General features: G+C 37.0%; 1 protein-coding gene across 1 annotated transcript; it reads left to right on the top strand.

The window, feature by feature from the left end:
- Nucleotides 1-864: 864 nt before the first annotated feature.
- Nucleotides 865-21,309, top strand: DR1 (down-regulator of transcription 1). Its single transcript, XM_058716529.1, has 3 exons — nt 865-1,796; nt 10,600-10,763; nt 19,261-21,309. The coding sequence occupies exons 1-3, from the start codon at nt 1,577-1,579 to the stop codon at nt 19,405-19,407; spliced, it is 531 nt and encodes a 176-aa protein (XP_058572512.1). The 5' UTR covers nt 865-1,576; the 3' UTR covers nt 19,408-21,309.
- Nucleotides 21,310-21,798: the final 489 nt, after the last annotated feature.

Genomic DNA, 21,798 nt, shown 5'->3' with positions numbered 1-21,798 from the left:
TACTTTTTAGAAATTGCAACACCCCACTATTTATAACATGGGCTCTTCTTGCAAATGACAAGTATGACACATTTTGTGAAGAACTTGACATGCATTGATACTACAAGTCATCCTGGAGACAAGCAAAAACGAGAGTTGCGTAAAGATACTCTGCCCTCTCCAGAAGCCAACGTGCAATACACCGTTAAAAATGGCTAAATTGGAATCTCTCAACGTGGCTCACTGTACACTATACTCAATTTCCACTACTGTGGATTTTACTTCTAGTTTCTGGTTTAGCTATTAGCAAGCCACTTCTCTGAACGTTTCATTTCCCAAAAAAACAAGAAAATGGGTAAAGGATCATAAAGAGCTTTGATCCGAATAACATCTATTAGACATCATCAAAAGCTTTTCCTCTGGACGATGTACACAGGCCCATGACGTTCTGCTTTCCTCATATCTCATTACAGAACCCAAGCCTCTTTCTTTCATTCCCACTTTGGGCTCCTTAAAGAACAGCAAAGAGAGTTCCTTAGAAGATAGCCAGCGCTCCTTTGTCCTCAGAGAAGGCTGGGAGAAGGTTTTGAGGCCTCAGCTGGTTGAGAGATGGTAGAAGCGACCCACCCTAGCCCCAACCCAAGCCTGCGCCACAGCTCCGGAACCACGACGCGCGCGCGCTCGCCCGGCTACGGTCCCAGTGAAGGGGCGGGATTCCGAGGCGCGTGCCGAGACGACGGCAGGCGGAAGCTGCTGGCTACGAGGACCGTTCCCGCTGGCGCGGGTGGGGGAAGGGCAGCAGCCACACCCGGAAGTCAGTCTGCGAGGGAGGGAGGGGGGATGGGGGGGGCGAGGCTTCCGGTAGCGCAAAGGGTATCGGGAGAGGCTTCCAGCAAACCTTCTTCCTTGGCCTCTGGAGGGACCACCGTTGCCGCGGCTTCGGCTTCCACGATCTGCGTTCGGTCTAAACGGCCACGGCGGCTGCTACTGTCGTTCCCCTTGTGCCCGGCTCTGTCCGTATTCGTTCCCAGGCGGTCGCCACGGTTCCAGCAGCGGCCGCGGCCGACATGTTGTGAGGCGGCGGCGCGGGTGTCTGAAGGATGGTTTGGCAGACGCGCCGGCAGCGGCTGCTGGCGGCAGCGGCAGCTGGGGCTCCGGCTCTTTAGAGCCAAGCCCGCTGGGTGTCCGCCTGGTACCGCGGCGAGGCCAGTGCCCCTGGATCTTGCCTCTCCTCCGGCGCGGTTGGGGACCGGTTGGGCGACAGCGCCCGCTCCTCTGAGGAGACACGAAGGTGGTTCCCCAGTGCTCAAATTTCCGGACCACCTTTGCTTTCTCCTCTCCGACGTAGGCAGTGCTGTCCCCATTATCTTCAGCCCCCCGACCTCCCTCCCAATCTCGCCCTAAATCTCTCACACACACGGGTGTACCCCACCCTCACGAACCAGCCCCTCCCCACCCCCCACCCCTCGTTTTCTGCACCCTCTTCGCGCTCCTGGGATCCCACTTTGAGGGCAGCCTTTGAAAAATCTTCGCGGAATAGTGGACCAGAGCTGGGGAGTTTTTTTAAAAGTCGGGGCGCGCGCGAGAGGGAGATACGATGGCTTCCTCATCTGGCAACGATGATGATCTCACTATACCTAGAGCTGCTATCAATAAGATGATCAAAGAGACTCTCCCCAACGTCCGGGTGGCCAACGATGCCCGGGAGCTGGTGGTGAACTGCTGCACTGAATTCATTCACCTTATATCTTCTGAAGCCAATGAGATTTGCAACAAATCAGAAAAGAAGACCATCTCACCCGAGCATGTCATACAAGGTAAGTGGTGTGTGTGGGGTTTGTTTGAATGAGGGTGAGGGGCAGCCTGCTAGCCGCGTGACCCGTTCATGTCAAAGCCTTCATTCCTCTCCCCTGATAATTACGAGTAGACGAAAAAGCCACGCGGGCATGGAGGTAGCCGGTGCCTTCAACTCGCTGTGTAGTATTCTTGTGGTGCTTTTCATCCGGCGAGTACAAGTAAGGATTGCCAGCGTTTAGGTCAGCCTAACGTCCTCCAAAGATAAAGTAGCAGTCGTCGTCTGTTTATAGCCAGGTAAGCGGAAGCAACAAGAATTTTGCCTGCCTGCCGTTGAACCTAGACATGACAACTGAGCATTTGTCTCCCTAACGTGGAACCTCAGCCGTGACAACTGAGAAAGGAACCCAAAGTTCTCCCTTGGAAAATGAATTTTCAGACAGGATCTTCCAAGTATGAGTGGAGACAGCACCCCTTCCCCACCCGACCTTTTCACGGATATAGAGGAAAAGATGAATTTTCTGAACGCATGAGTGAAAGAATTCTTAATGTAAACGCTTTTAACGTTGTAAAGTTTGGTGATGTTGAATGAAGAGTGTGTTTTCAGCTTTAAGAGTGGTTCAGTGAGGGGCCCCTGGCTGGCTCAGTTGGTGGAGCATGCAGCTCTTGATCCCAGAGTTTTGAGTTTGAGCCCCACGTAGGGTGTCCGTTTTACTTAAAAATAAATAAATAAATAAATAAAATAATAATAATAATAATAAAAATTAAAATAGTTTAGTGGTCCTACTGTTCATCAAGTTAACAAAACTTTCCAGTTCTATTCTGGAAGAAAAGGGTGGATGATTATCCTTTCTTCCCCTCCTTTCTTTTTCCTCTCTTTCTCAGTTTTTCTTTTATGTAGCTTGCTTTGCTTTATGGAGATAAATTTTTAAAGCTTGGATTGAAAGTTTGTAAGAGATTTTTTTCATGGAACATTTCCCTGTCCTTTCCTGTTGCAATTCCCACTTAGATGCATACACTTAAGCTTTTATTGAGGATTTCTGAAAGTTTGGACAGTTTTCCATCTTGGAAAGGGTTTAGTCCAGTAGTAGGGGTTTGGGGGACCACATTCTGATGGTTTGTTTCAGGCATAGGGAGACATTTACTAGTCATAATGTTTTGGAGCACTTACGTATACTCTTAAGAAAAAGTTGCATTCAATTTGAGGTGATAACTTGCCTTTTATAATAATTAAAATTCTAACAATTTCTTGATTGCTTTTGAAGTCAAAAAATCGTGATGAATTTTAATCGTTTTAGTAGGCAGGCAGGTGTCTACCATTTTATTTTTCATAATTTAACTTTGCAAAGGTGATGTTCTGTTACTCTGAAGTAGAGAACACATCTCATATTCACCATATCCAATATTTTATTGTCAGTATTGACAAAAGGATTAGATGATTCATTTTTGGTCCTTAATGATTGGATGGAAGGTAGATTTTAATGTACTCTGCCATTTCTATTTCAGTCCATGAAGAGAAAAAAGATCCCTGGGAAAAACCGTATTTGATTTTAAAGCTACGTTGTTTTTTTTGTTTTGTTTTGTTTTTTTTAACTTGTGTGGTGTGTGAATACTCTGGTAGGTACAGTGAAAGTCAAGTTCTCTATTTTTCCTCTTGTGTTTTATTTTTATATTGTATGTACATGTTTTAAGTCTTTCATGAGATTATCCAACACAGCTATAATTTCCTTTTACAACTCATAAAAAAGAAAAAGAATGTTTTATCCACATTGCCTTTCTAATGAAAATTTCAAAAGCTTTCTAAAGGATCTGCCTAAACATTTGTTTACAACACAGGAGTGAGGATTGTTCCAAAAGTCTAATAACACATTACAATCTGTCTTCTTGGGTAGTTTATTCTTTTCTAAGATATATTTAGATTTCTGATTGACATGATGGAATAAAAGTGCAGCTGTAGCAAGCAGTATGCTAAATAGCTCAACTTTGGAATATGCTAAATTTAAGGTGTGAGTCCAAAAGTTCCAGTGAAAGTGTTTTCCTTTGTGTACTGAGGATGATTGATTATTTTTTAAAAAATCATCCACTGACCTGTTACAGTCTTACAAATTTACCCTTTCTTTGGGTAACGTTGTTGTTAAGTGGATAAGAACCTACCATTTTTGCCCCAAATTCCTCCAGTTAGGGGAATACATCTTATACATTTATAATCTTATATTTCATATTGTTTAACCATTTTAAAGAATTTTTGTCTTGAGTGGTTACTTTTTTTTTTAAAAAAGAAATCCTCTAAGGTGTGTATTTTTTTTTTAGGTGTTTAAAATGTATCTTTACAGTTTAACCCCGGAAAGCTTGCTAAATCATGGTAAATAGGACTTTTTTATGCTTTTCTGTAAGCATTTATTATTTTGGTATATAGGATATATGCAAGTGGAATAATAATGTACATTTAAAGTCATATGAATCTGGGGCGCCTGGGTGGCGCAGTCGGTTAAGCGTCCGACTTCAGCCAGGTCACGATCTCGCGGTCCGTGAGTTCGAGCCCCGTGTCAGGTTCTGGGCTGATGGCTCGGAGCCTGGAGCCTGTTTCCGATTCTGTGTCTCCCTCTCTCTCTGCCCCTCCCCCGTTCATGCTCTGTCTCTCTCTGTCCCAAAAATAAATAAAAAACATTAAAAAAAAAAAATTTAAAAAAATAAAGTCATATGAATCTCACATTTGAAGTTCCAATTTTTTAGTTTAATAAGTTTAATGAACTAGATTTTGCTTCAGGACATGTCATTTGTTCACTTGCTACTTTGCTTTACATTGTCAGAGCAAATTAAACATTTGAGGCTGTTCTGTAAAATGGAAGTTATTAAAGTTGACATAACTTTATTGTTAGTAAATCTTTGAAATAGTTAAACTTTGAAAAAATTATGAAATGTTTTGCTTTTTTTGAGTTTAAAAAGGGGACTTGGTATTGAAGATCACAGATGCACAAATAAAGGGTTTCTAAGCTATAAAAGGTGTTCCTTTCATGTCATTGCTGGTTTTTGTGAACACATACTCTTAAATGAGTTTTAACATGTTCTGTTATGTTATGTAAAGAACTGACATTGAGAGTTAAGAACTGCAAGTTCTACACTGGAAAGTCTTTGGCCTTAGGCAAATCTGTTAAAGGTTTCCTCATTTATGTATAAATAATACTTAATTGTTTCAGGTATTACTTGCAATTACTGAGAATCAGTCAGGGTTGAGAATCTTACATGATATGCTGCAATAAATAATTTTATAATTTTAGAAGTTAGCTTTTCTTAGGCAAGCTTTAAAAAAATGTTTATTTATTTTGAGAGAGAGAGAGAGAGCTCATGGGAGGGGTAGAGGGAAAGGAGAGAGAGAATCCCAAGCAGGCTCTGTGCTGCAGAGCCTGATGCAGGGCTCCATCTCGCGAACTGCAAGATAATAACGTGAGCCAAAACGAAGAGTCAGATGCTTAAGCCACTGAGCCACCTTAGACACCCCTAAGATGTTTATTCATTTTTGAGAGAGAGAGAAAGAGCACGTGCAGTGGAAGGGCAGAAAGAGACGGAGACGCAGAATCTGAAGCAGGCTTCAGGCTCTGAGCTGTCAGCACAGAGCCCAAAGCAAGGCTTAAACCCACGGACCGTAGGATCATGACCTGAGCCAAAGTCAGACGCCCAACCCACTGAGCCACCCAGGTGCCCCTAAATAGTAATTTTTAAAATGCGTAATGTTACTGATTAAAATATAAAGCTTGAAGTCTGTTATGTTTAACCTTACAGCATGCCATTGTAAAGCTGAAGTATAAATAAAGGTATTTTAAGTGATTATTTTTTTGAGTTTTTAATCTTCTGCCACATTTCCCCCCCACATTTATAACAATAGTTAGTAACTGAAAAAGTCTCTGAGGATTTGCTTCTTCAGCAATGGAGTTGCTCCAGGCTATCTCTGTTGAAGGAATTAAAAAAAAATCTAGTCCCTCTCACACTGGTACTTTTGTGAAATACAATAAAAATGGATCACTAGAAAAACAAAATAGAAAAATACATAAAATTTCAATTTTTGTTGTTAGATTCAATAAACTTAAAATTACTCTTGTCAAATTGCTTTGAAGGTTCTTTTTTTTTTTTTCTCCAGCTTTATTGAGTTATAATTGATATAACATTGTGTAAGGTTAAGGTATACAGCATAATGATTTGATATGTGTATATATTGTGAAATGATACCACAATATGGTTAGTTAACACATCAATCACCCCATGTAGTTAAAGTTTTGCTGTGAAGGTTCCTAAATGCTTTCTTTGATTTCCATACTTAACTCATCACAGACCATTATAAGCAGTTCTGGCACAAGTCCATGGACCACAGTTTGAGTAGCTTTGCTCTAAAGCCTAAATAAACCACAGTCTGTTTTAGAAAGTGGATGTGAAGTAGTTTTTAAATCAGAGGATCTGAGTGATTGCAGAGTTGTAATAATAATGAGAATGAAAATGATATTGTATTATCTAAATAATCATGCATACTGGTATTTTTTCCAAAGGGACACATTATGTATATGGAATTGGTATTATCACATAATCAAGTTTTTTTCAAGTTAGGATTTTTTTATTTAACTTAAAACTGACATATCTTGTTTTTATTTTTCTTCTGCTACCAACAATTTTGAACACTACTAGGTACCTGGCATGGTGTTAGATAATGGTAAGGGTATAACGATTGATTATATTTGGTTCCCTCAGTCTCTCATTATTGTCCCAGATTCCCAGGGGTAGTAATCCATAGAGGACATAATTAAGGGTCTTCAGAAACCTTTGCCTGGCTAATGAGCCAAGAAGTCACTTTGGCCTGTATCATCCTTTTAATGCATTTTAAGTGAACTACCACCCCCCCCCCCCCACACACACACTTCCTTTAACATATAAACAAAAGAAAACAAATTTGAGAATGCTATTTTACATATTTTAATATTTTAACAAAAAACCTGTATTACACATTTGAATATGAAGTAATTCACATAAATTCTTGTTATAACAAAATTTTATAGGATTGCGTTACTTTTGTAAAATAAGATAAGCCTGTATTATTGTTGCTGGATGGAAGTTTTCACCTTTCTTTTTTTAAAGGTTTTTTTTTTTTTTTTTAAGTTTTTTAACATTCGTCGTTTTAAAAAAAGTTTATCTGGGGCGGGGGGGCGGTGGGGCAGAGAGAGAATCCCCTGCCAGCTCCCCGTATCAGCACCGAGCCCAACACAGGGCTCGAACCCACAAAACCATGAACCATACTGTTGAGATCATGACCTGAGCTCATGAAATCAAGAGTCAGATGCTTAACCAACTGAGCCACACGGGGACCTTAACATCTGTCTTTAAAATTGAAAAATGTGGCAAATGTTTTTTTACCCTAATATACCATGCACTTTTCTGGGTATAGTTTTAAAGTACATGGCAGAGGGGAGCAGACAGGCATCTGAGGAGCAAGTGATGTATGTGTTTTACCAGCAAAAATTTTTATTTTTTTCTTTTCTGGATTTTACTCTGAGATCCTTGATAGAGCCAGGGCCCTAACAGTCCATTAAGTCTCTTTATACAGACTAGAAAAAGGCACTTCTTCCCTAAAAACCTTTACTACCATCTGCCAGAAAAGTGCCGTAATAAACATACAGATCTATGTTTACAGTATGAATGGCCTTCCTTAGATATGGTCCTGTTGTGCACTGAATAACCTGCAAATCCGCAATGATGGCCCTGCTTAAGAGTCATTTCCCTTATCCTTTAAGATACTCTTTGTGTAAAATGGAAATGATTATTCCTATATGGTAACAAATGGTGTAAAATCTCCTTGTTTAGAAAAGACTATTATCTACTTATTCCTGGTAACCATAGTGTATTTAAAATTTGGATTAAAGTCAGTGCAGTTTTAGAAATTAAAATTTATGGCTCTTCCTGTTGAACCATTTAATTGAGAGTACAAATTTGTATATGGCAGCTCTTTGAATAATATTAAATATTAACCTTGGATTCACTTGCAAATTTTTTTAAAGCGGTGTTCTCAACCTTAGATGGTTTTAAAAGTGAGTTTTTAAATTTTTAACTCAAACTCTCCATGGTTAAAAATAGTTTGGATTGGATTTTTTTGATGTTGAGTCTAGTAATTGATAATTTGAAGAATTGTCTGCATGGTGTTGATTAATTTTATAAATTTAATATTTTATATTATAAATATATTCGTTCAACTTGAATTTAGTGTGATAATGCATAGGTGCACATTTATTTATGTCGTGTACACTTATTAGGGTGCTCTTTTAAATGTAAGGGAAAAAATAAAGATGAATAATACATAGTCCAAGTGGTTATGGGAATCTTATGTGCTAGACATGGTGTTAAATGCTGTAGATCACTTGTTGATCCCTATAGTCCTAAAAATAATATCATGAATATTTTGCTTCTGTGGGCCAGCCTCTGTTCTAAGCTCTTTGTTTATATTAATTCATTTATTCTTCACAGTAACCTGATCTGAGGAGATACAGGTACTGTTATTCTTGCTTTAATGGCACAGAGGTGAAGGAACTTATCTAGGCTCATACAGTTCATATGAGGCAGAGCTGGGATCAGTCTCTGGCAGCTGTAGGGCCTGCAGGCTTAACCGCCATACTGCATATGTTTTAGGAAGATACTATGAAATGCTATTCTCAGAGAAGGAAAACTGAAGCTTAGAGATATGAAGCAGTGTATCCAAGGTTATATGAATATATTGACAACGAAATTTCAAATTCTAAGATGTCTATCTGATTTTACAAGGGGGAGATTACTTTTATCTATGAGCATCAGGCAAGTTTACTTAAAGATGGAGTTTGATTTGAGCCTTGAATGCATTACCATCAGTATGAATGTGGGGAACTGATGTCTGTTGGGAAACATTGAGCAGTTAGATTTAGCATATGTAGGGATTTAATGGCAGAAATAAAGCTGGAAATGTAGCAGGGCTAGATCCTAGAGAAATGTGGTATACGCTAAGGAAATACGACTTTCTTCAGAATGTTGGGAGGAAACCACAAGCCATTCTCTTGGTTTCTTTTGGTATTGTCTCCAGCCAATATTATTGAAAATATACTACTATATGCCTTTAAAAAAGAGAAGAAATTGGGGTGCCTGGGTGGCTCAGTCACTTAAGCATCCAACTCTTGATTTAGGCTCAGGCCATGGTCTCAAGGTTCGTGAGATTGAGCCCTGTGTTGGGCTCTGCTCTGACAGTGTGGAGCCTGCTTGGGATTCTTTCTCTCTTTTTCTGCCCTGCCCCTGCTCCTGCTCACTCACACTCTCTCAAAATAAATGAATAAACATTTAAAAAAAAAAAGAGAAAAAATAAAAGAAAAACTTTGGCTTCTAGCATTGACACCAAATTATCAGTCTGTCAATTCAAGTAAAAAATGTAGGCTGCTTAATCTTCACTTAATTTTCCACTATATCTCCAACTTTTTAGGCCAAGAATTATGTGGTAGTTATTTTGATATTCAGAACTCAGAGTAATGAATTAACTGAAATTTTTTGGGGAGCAGAGGCAATATGTTAGTATAATTAAAATTCAAGTAATAGTACTCTGCTTTTTGGCATGAGATTATTTCTAAAGAAGGTTGATGCAAAACAGCTTAATATTTGAAGTAATTAAAGTCATAAATCATTTCAAAATGTCCTTAAAAACCACAGCTTATACGGGAGGGAATGCGTATTTGTTAAGGTGTATTTGGTATTCTCCTTGAAGAGCAAATCCCTGCAGTTGGAATTCGGGGCAACTTTGCTGAGGGCAGTCTGGTTCATCATAATTGTTGAAAAACTGCAAGAACTGATACACTAAGTTAAATTCATCAACTATATTTTTCACCATCTATATTTCATCATTGGGTCAGAAAACAAAAATGCCTTTGGGGCACTGGCAATATATAGAAAACTATAAAATACAATTTTAATTACTGTGAGCCAAAAGAAAACGTTATGCTTTGTCTTGATTATAGAAGGCATTTAGAAGGTGCATTACTATAAAATTTTCTTTGTAAATGTGAAAAAATAAAGGGAGAGAAAATTGTTAATACTTCTAACCTTACAGTCTTTCTTTATTCCAGTTTTCTGCCACATCAGTTGAAATGTTTTTATAGTGCTTCCTGTTAAGTTTTATTTTCAAGGGAAACTTGTTGGCTGAATATAAATGCTGAATTTCATAAGTTATTTCCACCCGTATTTCTTAAACTTGGCAGTTGGAGTACCTTTGCTAAAAATAGTCTCCTGTTTGGTATATTGTACAAAAGAACTTATCCATTCTTTTATCCCATCCTACTGAAACTTAGAACATATGTTACCAACCTACTTTTTCTAAGCCAAATGGCACAAAATATGTTATTAACAAGTAGACTCCAAATACTTGTTTTTTTTGGTATTCTTCTAGAAAGTGACTGAGGTAATGATGTTTGATTTACTGTGAGTGGTATAGGAAAAATGTTTTCTTACTAAAAGCACATGTTCTTACATTGGACTTTGTTTTTTTCCTCTCACAGGAAATGCTTTGGTTTTTAAAAATTAATCAGAAAAGTAAAGGCCTGTGCTGTTAAATGTTCCTCAAGTTTTACCTAATTTGTAATATAATAAGAAAGTTGATACGATATTTTGATTTAGCCATTCAAATAATTGCTGTGCAACTATAAAATAGGTAAAATTATTAGAAGACAGAAATCCCCTCCCCTCCAAAAAAAACCCCCCAAAATACCACAAAAGCTTAATCTTTCATAAATGGGGGGAAAGACTAAGTTTTATCACTCTTTCATGTTTTCATTTCCCTAGCACTAGAAAGTTTGGGCTTTGGCTCTTACATCAGTGAAGTAAAAGAAGTCTTACAAGAATGCAAGACTGTAGCATTAAAAAGAAGAAAGGCCAGTTCTCGTTTGGAAAACCTTGGCATTCCTGAAGAAGAGTTATTGAGACAGCAGCAAGAATTATTTGCAAAAGTAAGTAATGCATTATAAATTGTTTTCATCTGAACACTGCCCTGTTTGCTAACAGAAATCATACTGGTTTCTGAAATCATTTCTTAAATCAATATATATATACAGAGGATTTTCTTTCTGTGGCTGGTTGTTTGATCATAGAGTCTGATGTTTAAATCTAACCAGTTTGACTCTGTTTGGCCAGTTATTTGCTTCATAAAAAAATAAATATTTGCTCATTAAAATTTTTTTTTTTTATTTTTTTAAACGGGGTGCTTCAGTGGCTTAGTGAGTCAGGCGTCCCAACTTCAGCTGAGGTCATGATCTCATGGTTTGTGAGTTCCAGCCACGCTTCTGGCTCTCTGCTGTCAGCTTAGAGTCCACTTCAGATCCTCTCTCTCTCTCTCTCTCTCTCTCTCTCTCTCCCTCCCTCCCTCTCTCTCTCTCTCTCCCTCTCTCTCTCTCTCTGCCCCTCCCCCACTCTGGTGCACGCTGTCTCAAAAGTAAACGTTAAAAAAAAACTTTTTTTAAAGTAAATATTTGCAGCAACCTGTTTTCTTTTTTTATTAATTTTTTTTTAATGTTTGGGGCGCCTGGTTGGCTCAGTCGGTTGAGCGCCCGACTTCGGCTCAGGTCATGATCTCATGGTCTGTGAGTTCGAGCCCTGCGTCAGGCTCTGTGCTGACAGCTCAGAGCCTGGAGTCTGCTTCGGATTCTGTGTCTTCCTCTTTCTCTGCCCTTCCCCCACTCCAGCTCTGTTTCTCTCTCTCTCTCTCAAAAATAAACATTAAGAAAAAAATTTAAAAAAAATTTTTTAATGTTTATTTATTTTTGAAAGAGAGAGAGAGAGACAGAGCATGAGTGGAGAAGAGAGGGCGGAAGACACAGACACTGAAGCAGGCTGCAGCTTCTGAGCTGTCAGCACAGATGTGGGGTTCAAACTTGAACCGTGAGATCATGACCTGAGCCGAAGTCGGACACTCAACCAACGGAGCCACCCAGGCGCCCCTTTTTTAATTTTTTTAATGTTTATTTTTGAGAGAGAGAGGGAGACAGAGTGCGAGCAGGGGAGGGGCAAAGAGAAAGGGAGGCACGGAATCTGAAGGAGACACCAGGCTCTCAGCTGTCAGCATAGAGCCCAGTGTAGGGGTCGAACCCACCGACCATGAGATCATGACCTGAGCTGAAGTTGAACGCTTAACCAACTGAGCAACCCAGGTGCTCCAGCAACAATTGGTTTTCCAAGGAGAACAACTCCAAAATAACTACTGATTTTACTTTGAGTTTTTTATTTTTTTGTCCAGACAGAACGACCAGTTAAAAGCATGAAAAGTATACTTAAACATTCTTAAGATTTAAAATGATGGGCTGGTGAGAAAATACTATATCAAATTTTATAATGAGTGGTATATAAGGAAAATTTAATAAACGTCTATTTTATAGTTAATTAGGTTTTTAATGTACCTTTAAAATTTTTTTTTTTTTTTTTTCAACGTTTATTTTATTTTTTGGGACAGAGAGAGACAGAGCATGAACGGGGGAGGGACAGAGAGAGAGGGAGACACAGAATCGGAAACAGGCTCCAGGCTCTGAGCCATCAGCCCAGAGCCTGACGCGGGGCTCGAACTCACAGGCCGTGAGATCGTGACCTGGCTGAAGTCGGACGCTTAACCGACTGCGCCACCCAGGCGCCCCTTTAATGTACCTTTAAAACAAACATACTAATCTTAAAAAATTCCTTCCCTCTTTTAATTAAAAATTAAATTATTCCTCCCTCCTTTCCTCCCTTTTTTTATTAAAACTCTAATTCCCTCCCTAAATTTTTTAAATTTAAAAAATTAAAAAATTCCTCCCTCCTTTCCTCCCTTTCTTATTAAAACTCTAATTCCCAGTCTGTGAAGGATTAGTACTAATATTCCTCTCTTTAAAATAAAAAAAGGAGAAGATGAAGTTCTTATTCTAAGTTTTGGCCTCTCATTTCAAATTAGATTGTAAGGCAGTTTTGGGTTGAAGAGGTGAGATTTCCTACCAGTTACTGTAGTTACCATTAGAACTGGGAAGTATCACTTTTGGTAATCTCTTTCAGACTAGCCCTATACCTGATCTCTTTGTAGTCATAATAACTTAAGTAGTCATAAGTTTGAATCAAAAAGCATTTGAATTTTAAGTGTTATCAAGCACTAGACATCAGAATACCATTCAAACTAATAAAAATAAAAGTTTACTAACATTTATTGAGTTCTAATCATGTGTTAATCATGTTGCCAAATAATTTACCTGTATTTTTTTAAATCCTCACAACAACCTACAAGATTGGTACTAAGGAGGTACTAAAAGCTTTTGAAACAGGTGTGAATACAAGTAAACACTTTATAATCCATATGAATATGAGATAACAAAGACTGATGATTAAAAAAACATTAGTGGCTATTATTTATTAACTCTCTGCTATTGCAGATTACCTAGAGAGTGCCAAATTAGATATTTGATAAAAGGAAAAAGATGCTCTATTACTTTACATACTTTGCAGTTTTTATAAATATAAATAAAATAAATAAATGTGAATTTTGTTATACTCATTTACATGTTAAGAAACAGACTCAGATGGAGAAAGAAACTTGCATGAGATCATTCATTCATTTGTTCTACAGATGTTTACTGAAGTCCTCACTATTTATCAGATACAGTGCTAAATGCTAGGCTTATAATAGTATACGAAAGAGACATGGTTCTTATTATGATGGAACTTAGTTTACTGGGAAGGATTGAGTTAAACAAATAAAACAGGTTAAGTTCATATAGTTAGGAAGTGTTAGAGTCTAAATTCAGACTCAAGTCTCCTGACCCCTAGACATGTGCTGTTTCTACATTACTATGCTAATGTTCTAGCCACGATTTTGTCCACTTACACTTATTTTAGAACTTTTAAGTGGAACATGATGGCTTTATCCTTTCCAGGGCAAAAAGAAGAATGAAAGAAATAATTGCCCACCAAATCTGTCTTTACCTTTCTATCCTTGTCATTTGTTATTTCCTCTTCCTTATCTTCCTTCATTCTTGCCTTCATCTATGGGTGAGGATCCCTTAATATTTCTTTGCTCTTGTGAGGAAAATCAACAGAGAGGTAAAATTATAGCACCTGTCTAGTACTTCTTCCTTAAAGCACAAAGCACTTAAGTCCTAAATATGGTAAGTAAATATAACAGCTTTTTTATCAGTTTGATTTCATTTCACCTTTTAGACTTTGTTTTAAATACTAACACAATAGCATCTTCATTTGAAGCGGTCTTTCAACTGCTAACAACAAAATGTGGAAAGGGGGAACCATTAATATATTGAAGTTAAGATTAACTGTAAATTACAAATGAGTTATTTTAGTATTTGGGTGGGGAGGAGAGTCTAAAACATAATGAAAATCTCCAAAAGAAGAAATTAATTAGGAAGTATACACTTACTGTCTTTCACACTCCCATTTTAAAAGAAAAATACTTGAGGTAGGTTGGGTAAGAGTCAAGAGAGAAAAAAATTAGAAAAAGTACTGCTGAAAATTTTAATTTATGAAAATAAAATTTATCAATCAACATAGACTTTAAAGGCACAGGAATGTTTTTATGTCTAGACAGAGAAACATGTTTGCTAATATGGGTACTTAAAAGTCAGTTAAATTTTTTTTAAATCTTTTATTTATTTTTGAGAGACAGAGACAGAGCATGAGCAGGGGAGGGGCAGAGAGAGAGGGAGACACAGAATCCGAAGCAGGCTCCAGGCTCTGAGTTGTCAGCACAGAGCACGACGTGGGGCTCGAACTCATGAAACATGAGATCATGACCTGAGCCGAAGTCGGATGCTTAACTGACTGAGCCACCCAGGTGCCCCAAAAGTCAGTTAAATTTTAATTGTAACCAGTACATGTCTTTGTAGATTACTGAATAAACTATGAGATCAAGCAGCTTTTGCAGTAAAATCTGTGTAGAGACTTGAAACTGAGTTGTTTTTTTTTCCTGTGCCACGAAATTATACCTGTATATGATTGATTAAGTCACAGAGTAAGTATTCTTAAGTTTATTAAATTCACATATTTGGTTTGCCCTACAGTTTTCTTATGAATTCTTAAAATGTTTTTCATGAAGCATTCTTAGTCTTTTTTACACTCTGGGTATTCCTGCTGTAAAGGTAAATATGCCTGTGTGTTAAAATAACTTTTTCATACTTTTTAAGTAAAAATAGATGCAATTAGTTATTAGAATATCTGGTTTCTGATTTCCTAAACAAAAAAAGTTTTTGTCTTTTAGGAGAGGTATGATATAGGTACACTGACAACTGTAATATGAGGCTAACTACTTTCATGAGGAAAATATAAAGAGTTCCCAAGTACAGAGACATTACATTAGATTTTGGCAGTGTAAGAGTGTGCCAGTTATTTCGCATGTGAGTGCTAATACAAATTTAAACCAAAGCAGATCTCATCACATGTTACCTTATGAATGTTGACATTGGAATACCTTACCTGTAGTAGAATATCAGTTCTGGACTGAAAAGTTGAGGAAGAAACTTAATTTTCTTTTTTGCATAACTCAGAAAAACAGCTTGTATGCAGTTTACTTGTTGACCTCAGCAGATGACCTAAGCTGATAGTGTTAATTCAGATTTAAGAAATTATTGGAATCTTGGTTTGCATAGATTCATGATGGATCTACATGCAATACTAACTAAATTGGATAGCTTTTACATTTTCACATGTGTACATAGGCCTTCTGCACTCTTTCCAACACCCATTAGTTATTGAACTTTGTAAACTGGCATTGAGATATACAGTATTTTGTTATACCAGTTTCATAAATGGTTTATAGCACAGTATGTGTGGGTTTGAGACATACCAAGGGTTAGTTTCTCAAGGTTCTTGTTGTGCTTCCTGTAGTAGCATTTGATGGAGGATCTCTTACATACATTTGTGGTAGATGAAAAAAAAATTATATTGCAAATCCTTTCCTTTTTTTTTTAAAAAGCTTAAATCATATAGTAAGTTTTGGTCCAAGTTGAGTAGGATAAGTTAAACTTAAATTGCATTCTGTTAACCAATATAAATGTATTTTTGCAAATCAAAATCACAAGGAGATGTTACTTATAAATATGTTAATTGGGGAGATTTCATCAAGTGAAATGAAATAATAAAATACAATACTAGGAAAAAAAAATATTTTTGTAAGCATAGTTGTGTTGAAATAAAGTTTTCAAAAGAAAAAAAAAAAACGCATGCACCAGTAACTAAACAATTTTCTTAGCCTGAAACCCACCTTTCTGTGCTTTGATTTGTGATCAAGCCTAGTACTCTATAAACCACATTTCTGCTTTTCTATTGGACTTCATTGGACTCTGCTTCCAGTAGGGGGTTCTGGAGGGAGATTGCCAGGCTAGAGGAGGAAGGCAGCACTTGGGCTCCTTTCTTTTACTTCCTATTAGCTTCAGGTTCCTTTGAGCAACCTACCAATGCATCTTTACTCTCGCTGCATCAATTTTTTTTTCCTGTGGCAGGAACTGAATCCAGCGTATAGTTTCTTTACAGAACCAGCATAAACATTCATCATTTTCCTCCAGGGTGTGAGTCTCAAACCTTGGGCCCTCTATCAAGCTCAGAGATGCTTTTACCAGCCAATCTATGCCAGTTCTTCAGAGGTCTGAGTTTCAGTTCCATGGATTGTTCTTTTAAGCTTCTTAAAAATTAAGCTTTAGGGGCACCTGGGTGGCGCAGTCGGTTAAGCGTCCGACTTCAGCCAGGTCACGATCTCGCGGTCCGTGAGTTCGAGCCCCGCGTCAGGCTCTGGGCTGATGGCTCGGAGCCTGGAGCCTGTTTCCGATTCTGTGTCTCCCTCTCTCTCTGCCCCTCCCCCGTTCATGCTCTGCCTCTCTCTGTCCCAAAAATAAATAAAAAACGTTGAAAAAAAAAATTAAAAAAAAAAATTAAGTTTTAAAAATTCCAGCCTCTTCCTTTATTCCCTCAGTTTTAGGATTGGTGGCTGCTTTTGGTAGTTACCAGTTGTGTAATATCTAAGTGTTCTTTTCATGCCTTTTCAATGACCTAGTTACCAACTTTATACTTGGTTAACAATCCTTTATATTGCATTCTTTCTATTCCCCTAACTAATGTGACTTCTATCTCCTGATTAGGTCCTGAATGATATAGTTAGGACTTAGGAAAAAAATGGAGAAAATGATACTTCAGTTTGACTTGAGGAGTAGAACTTCAGTAGGTGAAAATTAGGAAATTTCAAATAGAATGACTATCAGCATGAGTTAAGGTAGTGAAAATGGGAGGGTATGGTGTATTGGGGAAGCATTTTAAGTTTTAGGGTTTTTTTTGGAGTACCAAGTATGTATTACAATTGGGAGATAGGTTGGGGCAGGCAGTAATTTGGAGGACCTTGAACTCTAGGTTGAGAAATTGGACTTAATTGGGTAACAGATGATTTTTTTTTTTAAGTATAATAATGACCTGATTAGAATTTTCTCTAGAAATGATTGGATAATAAATTCAAGAGAGATTATTAAGAAAAGTTAGGAATGTACATGGTAAAATCTTAATGTTAGAGTTATACTGAGCAGTACTGTTTCCCACAAAACATGCTTTCAGAAAATACTGGAGGACTGTGTGTTGGGAATGTAACAAGGAGTATGAAAATAGTCTCTATTCTCAAGTCTAGTGGGAAAAAAGATACATACTCAGATAATTTGAGAACAAAGTAAATAGGTATGGGAATGCATAGAGAATTTTGGCATATGAAACAAAGTGCACAGTATGATCTAGATGGCCAAGAAAGACTAATTTCTGTTTTAATAGATAACTAGGAATTGGCTATGCATAAAGGAGGGTGGTGTGGTGAGTGTGAGTCAGGCTTAAAGGACAATTCTGAGAAAGGGCAGAAAGGGAAACAGCATTGTTTTGGTAGATTCCAATGGAATTTATATGATCTTTTCAAGAACAGATTGATTTTTTCCTTCTTGATGTGGTTTTTCTGCTAATGAATTAAATTGGGAAAGACCGTTAGCTGTTGCAACATTGCTCGTAACGTTTATGTGCGTATCTTGGTTTCTAAAATTCTGTGATGGTTTTTAGAGAGGATATATCAAATGAATGGATTTTCACTATCTCACTTAAATTCAGTCCTGGATAAGTGCCTTTTCTCTAGTGAGTATATGGGAAGGGTGTGTGTGTGTGTGTGGGTGGGTGTGTGTGTGTGTACCCATGTGTGTTTATTTAGGGGAGAGGGACAGAGGAGAAATGTATGTATAGGGTAGGGACCTGTGATAGAAACTCAAACATCAAAATAGCTATTATACTCATGTATAGTACTTTTTCTTAAGAGTTAGGGGTACTATACTAGACAACTTTCAAATCATAGAAATAATTTTTAGATTGAAAAATGTTTACATCTGGGGTACCTGGGTGGCTCAGTCGCTTGATCATCCGACTTTGGCTCAGGTCAGGTCTTGTGGTTCACGAATTTGAGCCCTGCATCAGGCTCTGTGCTGACAGCAAAGAGCCTGGAGCCTGCTTCAGATTCTGTGTCTCCCTCTCTCTGCCCCTCGCCCACTTGTGTTCTGTTTCTCTAATTCTCTCAAGAATAAATAATAAACATTAAAAAAAAATATTAAAAAAATGTTTGCATCTAGATTGTAAATTGAGAGGACAAAAGAATCAAGTGAAAAAAAGGAAGAGAGAGGGGCTCCTGGGTGGCTCAGTTGGTTAAGCATCTGACTTCAGTTTGGATCATGATCTCGTGGTTCATGGGTTAGAGTCCTGTGTCAGGCTCTGTGCTGACAGCTCTGAGCGTGGAGCCTGCTTCAGATTCTGTGTCTCCCTCTCTCTCTGCCCCTCCTCTGTTCACACTCTAGCTCTCTGTCTCTCAAAAGTGAATAAATGTAGGGGTGCCTGGGTGGCTCAGTCGGTTAAGTGGCCAAGTTCGGCTCAGGTCATGATCTTGTGGCCCCACGTCGGACTCTGCTGACAGCTTGGAGCCTGGAACCTACTTCTGTTTTTGTGTCTCCCTCTCTCTCTCCCCCTCCCGTATTCGTGCTCTCTCTCTGCCTTTCAGAAATGAATAAATGCTAATAAATAAATTAATAAATTAATAAATAAATAATGAATAAACGTTAAAAAAAAAAAAAAAAGAAAGGAAGAGAGAAACTGGGAAAGGAACCAAAGAGAGAACATTATGATTTTTGTACCAGCTTTTTCAATTTCAGTTGAACCAAAGGTCATAAAATTATGTGGCATAAAAGAACTGTCTATAAGAGAACTAAGTTTTGGAAACTGTCCTTAGTTGATAGAGAAGCAGTTGTCTAACTGTATTTCCTTATAGAGTTCATGTTTTCCAGATGTATAACAGTTATTTAGTGGTTGGAAAATATCCAAATTTGGTAATAACTAAGTCTGTAATTGGCTTAATCTATACTTAACCAAAGTGTGTATGTTGTGAGTTTTAAAAAAATTATTACTTGTTTTTATGTTTTTGGTGTTTAGGCTAGACAGCAACAAGCAGAATTGGCCCAGCAGGAATGGCTTCAAATGCAGCAGGCTGCCCAACAAGCACAGCTTGCTGCTGCCACAGCCAGCGCATCTAACCAGGCTGGATCTTCTCAGGATGAAGAAGATGATGATGATATCTGAAATTTACCAGCTGAGTTTCTATTTCCTCTATAAATGTTTTTCCCTGCACAAGAAAACAGTGAAAGAAATGCTTATCTGTAATTTTGTATGCATCTTGGTGGACTTGCCATTGGTATTCTAGGGATGTCTGCTGTTAAGTTTCATCTATTGTGTGCTATTCATGTAAAAACTGTCTCTTTGAACTATTGAAAATTTAAGATTCAGTATAATATCAATTTTGAATTTTTAATGGTGTTTATGAAATTTTAGATAGCAGTGAGTCCTTTATTTGATCAATAAACAGTGTTACAGAAAACGTCAAGTTTATAAAAATACAGTGAAATTTATACAGAAACTCTAAATCTGCATTTGCATTTCCTCTGCCCTTTTAACTAGACTAAAAATTGGGAATTTTAAATTATTGGGGGGAGGGTGTTGTGTAATGCAGTAGATGTTAGATCAGGATGGTGAAAAAACAAAGAGTTCAGTTTTGTAGTATCTGAATTTTTTGTCTTTTAAAATGAGTGTATATATATAGGCAATAAATATATATACTCAGATAAATATGCTTGTTTAAAAAAATCTCAAAATGACATCCAAAAACTTAGGAAGGAGTATGTTCAATAGTAGTTGTATGAATTCGGTGGGTTATGTTTTTGATTTTGTTTTTGTTTTATGTAGAGGTAAAAACTACAGTTTTATTATGGCATAATTCATCTTGAGCTATGCTATTACATTTCAAAGACTGCCCAATTTTGAGGACTGTCACGATTCTTACTATTTCACTCCAATAATTGTTAATAGTATTACTTGCTTAGTCCATCCATCTTTATTGGAACTTGTGAAACAATTGCTTAGGTTCCATTGGTTTAATGGAGATTCATGAATATCAAACCTTTGCTGGGGGAAAGAAATGAAAGTTAATAAGCATGCTTACTATAAAAGAGGGATTTTTTTGTAATTTAACTGATAGTTATAGTTTACTTATTGTTTGTTTTTAGCATTACTTTTACATTTTCTTGACTAGATGGCCTAGAGTGTCCAGTGCTTCCTTTTGAAATGGCATCATTATCTCCATCATAATTGAGTGATAGCTTTAAAAATGATTGGTTTTATTTTGTTTAAGAAAGCGTGTCATAACTGATCAGCCCTATATGAAACATAAATAGTTTCAACCTACTCATTAAAAGGGAGAAGCTTTAATTTGGTTCCACTAAATAAAGTATGGTAGTGATTTTTAGAGGAATCCAGTGTATTGAAGAAATGGCATATTGTTTGTACTTTGGAAACAGAATGGAAAAGCCACTTTAAGATAGTATAAAGTAATCTAAATTCCTATGTCAGTTGCCAAATCATTTAAATTTGTATATTCACCAAGTCCAAGGATAAATTGTGGTTGCTGGGATTCAGTTTTAATTGGAGAGCTAAATAAGTAAAGTTTATAAGTATTAGATTTCTTAAAGGTCTTATTTTGCAGTTTTAGAAAAAGTGAAATATTAGCATACATTTACTAAATACACTTCCCCCATACCATGAAAAGGTTAATTTTGCTGAATGTTTTAAGTTGAAGTTGATATTGTATCCATGAAGTGCTTTGGACAAGATAGAAGGGTTTTTTTTTTTTTTAAAGTTTAAGTACCAAAGGTAGTCTAGTCTAAGAAATAATAAGTTAATAAGTGTTGGCTTTTCTAATTTGTACTGTAACATCCTTATTCTTTCTATTTTAAGTATATCTGTTTCTTAAGTAAACAACTTAGATATTTTTCCACTTTTTTTTCCCTGATGCAGAGTTCAGGTTAATTAATATTTTACTGCATCTGATAATGTATTATATGTTTGAAGCCTAGTGACTTTTCATTTTGACATTCTTGTGATTTCATATGCTGTATTCTTCAAGCAATAAAATCTGATGTGTTTTATAAATTGTTTTTATATTTAATAATCTACACAGATTAATAGCAGGAGATTGCTATTACTAACATTTTTAGTAGTTTCGAGAATCTTAGGCCCAACATTTTGATCATTTGGTATTTAATACCTGACTTTCTCCTTTGTTTATTGTTATTTCAGAAAATGTGGTTTTACTTGTACTTTTGTAATGGCAGTCCTAGGATCCAGGCATAACAAAGCTAATTAAGCAATGTTTTACTTTTAGTTTACTTTTTAGCATTTAAAAGTCATTATAATGTCCATTGTTGAGATTTTTTAAATCTTGTAGAGAGAGAAACAAATTTTTAGGGTTCTTGAGAAATAAAGTTACTGTTTAGTAAATATCTTCCCCACTTCCTTATCTATCTTTTTCAGCAGACTGTCAGATTGATAACATTGAAAAGATACCAATTATTTTTATTTTTATTTTTTTAGAGAGTGTGCAAGTGGGTGGAGAGAGGGAAAGGAGGAGAGACAGAATCT

This window comes from Neofelis nebulosa, chromosome 2 (assembly GCF_028018385.1).
Source record: "Neofelis nebulosa isolate mNeoNeb1 chromosome 2, mNeoNeb1.pri, whole genome shotgun sequence".
NCBI lineage: Eukaryota > Metazoa > Chordata > Mammalia > Carnivora > Felidae > Neofelis > Neofelis nebulosa.
This window is presented reverse-complemented; position numbering and strand designations above follow the sequence as displayed.

Coding starts and splice junctions, on each gene's coding strand:
- DR1 (XM_058716529.1), top strand. CDS start 1,577: ATGGCTTCCTCATCTGGCAACGATGATGATCTCACTATACCTAGAGCT. Junction 1,797..10,599: donor ACCCGAGCATGTCATACAAG/GTAAGTGGTGTG, acceptor TCATTTCCCTAG/CACTAGAAAGTTTGGGCTTT. Junction 10,764..19,260: donor AGCAAGAATTATTTGCAAAA/GTAAGTAATGCA, acceptor TTTGGTGTTTAG/GCTAGACAGCAACAAGCAGA.